Source organism: Penaeus monodon, chromosome 31 (assembly GCF_015228065.2).
Source record: "Penaeus monodon isolate SGIC_2016 chromosome 31, NSTDA_Pmon_1, whole genome shotgun sequence".
NCBI classification, from domain to species: domain Eukaryota; kingdom Metazoa; phylum Arthropoda; class Malacostraca; order Decapoda; family Penaeidae; genus Penaeus; species Penaeus monodon.
In genome coordinates, this window is record NC_051416.1 from 2298517 (window position 1) to 2299745 (window position 1229).

Genomic DNA, 1229 nt, shown 5'->3' on the forward strand with positions numbered 1-1229 from the left:
CGTGGATTTCTGTGCCGGAAAGTAGTAGAGCGTCGGTGGTGCGGGACCAGAGCAGGGAAAATGGAGATGATGGATTCGGGGCCGCAGGTAGCGTTTTACCCGCCCTAATTGTGAGGCTCTGACTCTTCATTACACCACAACGGTCTTGTTGTCAGACCCTGCGGCGTGGGGAGATGGGGGGAGGGAAAGGAGGGAGAGAGATCGGAAGGAGGGAAGGGGTGGGAAGGGAGGGAGGAGGTGGGATAGAGGGGAAAGGGAGGGAAATGAGGGAGGAGGAGGAGGTGCAGAAAGGATGTTGGAGGAAAGGAGGGAGGAGGTGGGGTAGAAGGGAAGGGGAAGGAAAGGGAGAGAGGGGGAGGGGGAAAATGAGATAATGGGGGAGAAGGGGGAGAGAGGTCTTACGGTCCCTGCTGCTGGGTATAAAGTAAAGCTTCCTTCTGCCCACTGAAGCAATACACACAACACAAATACACGTAACTTATCGAGGCGAGATCTGTCTTAATGTTGTTAATGTTGCGTGCGGTCGCCATGGCAAAGATGTGGGCGTAGCGATCAGTATGGAACTTCAGACCTTTCTCTCTCCTCTCCCGTCCTCGCCCTCTGCGCCAGGGGTGGACGCGTTCGCTGTACATACACGTAGATGAATTTCTGTGCCCATTATGGTACTAGAGGCCGGACCATGTTCTCGCTCCGCCGCCTGGAACGAAGGTAACGTGTCTCAGCAGTGTAGTGTACACTTGTCTTAGAGCTGCTTTACCTGTACATGAGGAACACGCCATACGAGGTGTAGTACAGTATGTGCGCGTACGTCTGGAGTCTTCTTATGTATTTCACTTTATCGAGTTATTCTTCGTCTCCTTTATCTAATCCGTCCTTCTCCCTTCTTCTCTGTCTCTCCCGATGACCAGGCCCACAGGCACGACCAGCACCCCTCTGAAGCCGCCCCTGGCCCCAAGCGGAGGGGCGTCGCGCGTGCGTCGTGACCTGTTCCCCGCCAGCGCCACCACCACCCCGCTCTCCGTGTCCCACCTCGCGCACGCGCACTCCGACGCCATGGACGACCCGGAGATGTACCGCCTCGAGGTAAGGGCTCCCTTCGTCTCGGCCCGCAAGTTTCATCTGTGTTATCAGCTTTTTGTCTTTTATTTTGTTATGTATATTTAAGATTTATTTTTGCATGGTTTGTGGGGTTGTGGAAGGTCGCTTCTTGATAATCCTAACGGCGACAT

The 1229-nt window shown here is 54.6% G+C and overlaps 1 protein-coding gene across 1 annotated transcript in view; it reads left to right on the plus strand.

Annotated features, from left to right (window-relative positions):
• LOC119592824 (rootletin-like) overlaps window positions 1–1229 on the plus strand; it is a 148678-nt gene that overhangs the window by 39809 nt on the left and 107640 nt on the right. The window contains exon 4 of the mRNA XM_037941730.1: window positions 909–1083. Within this exon, the coding sequence (XP_037797658.1) occupies window positions 909–1083 (175 nt within the window). The remainder of the gene's footprint in view (window positions 1–908; window positions 1084–1229) is intronic.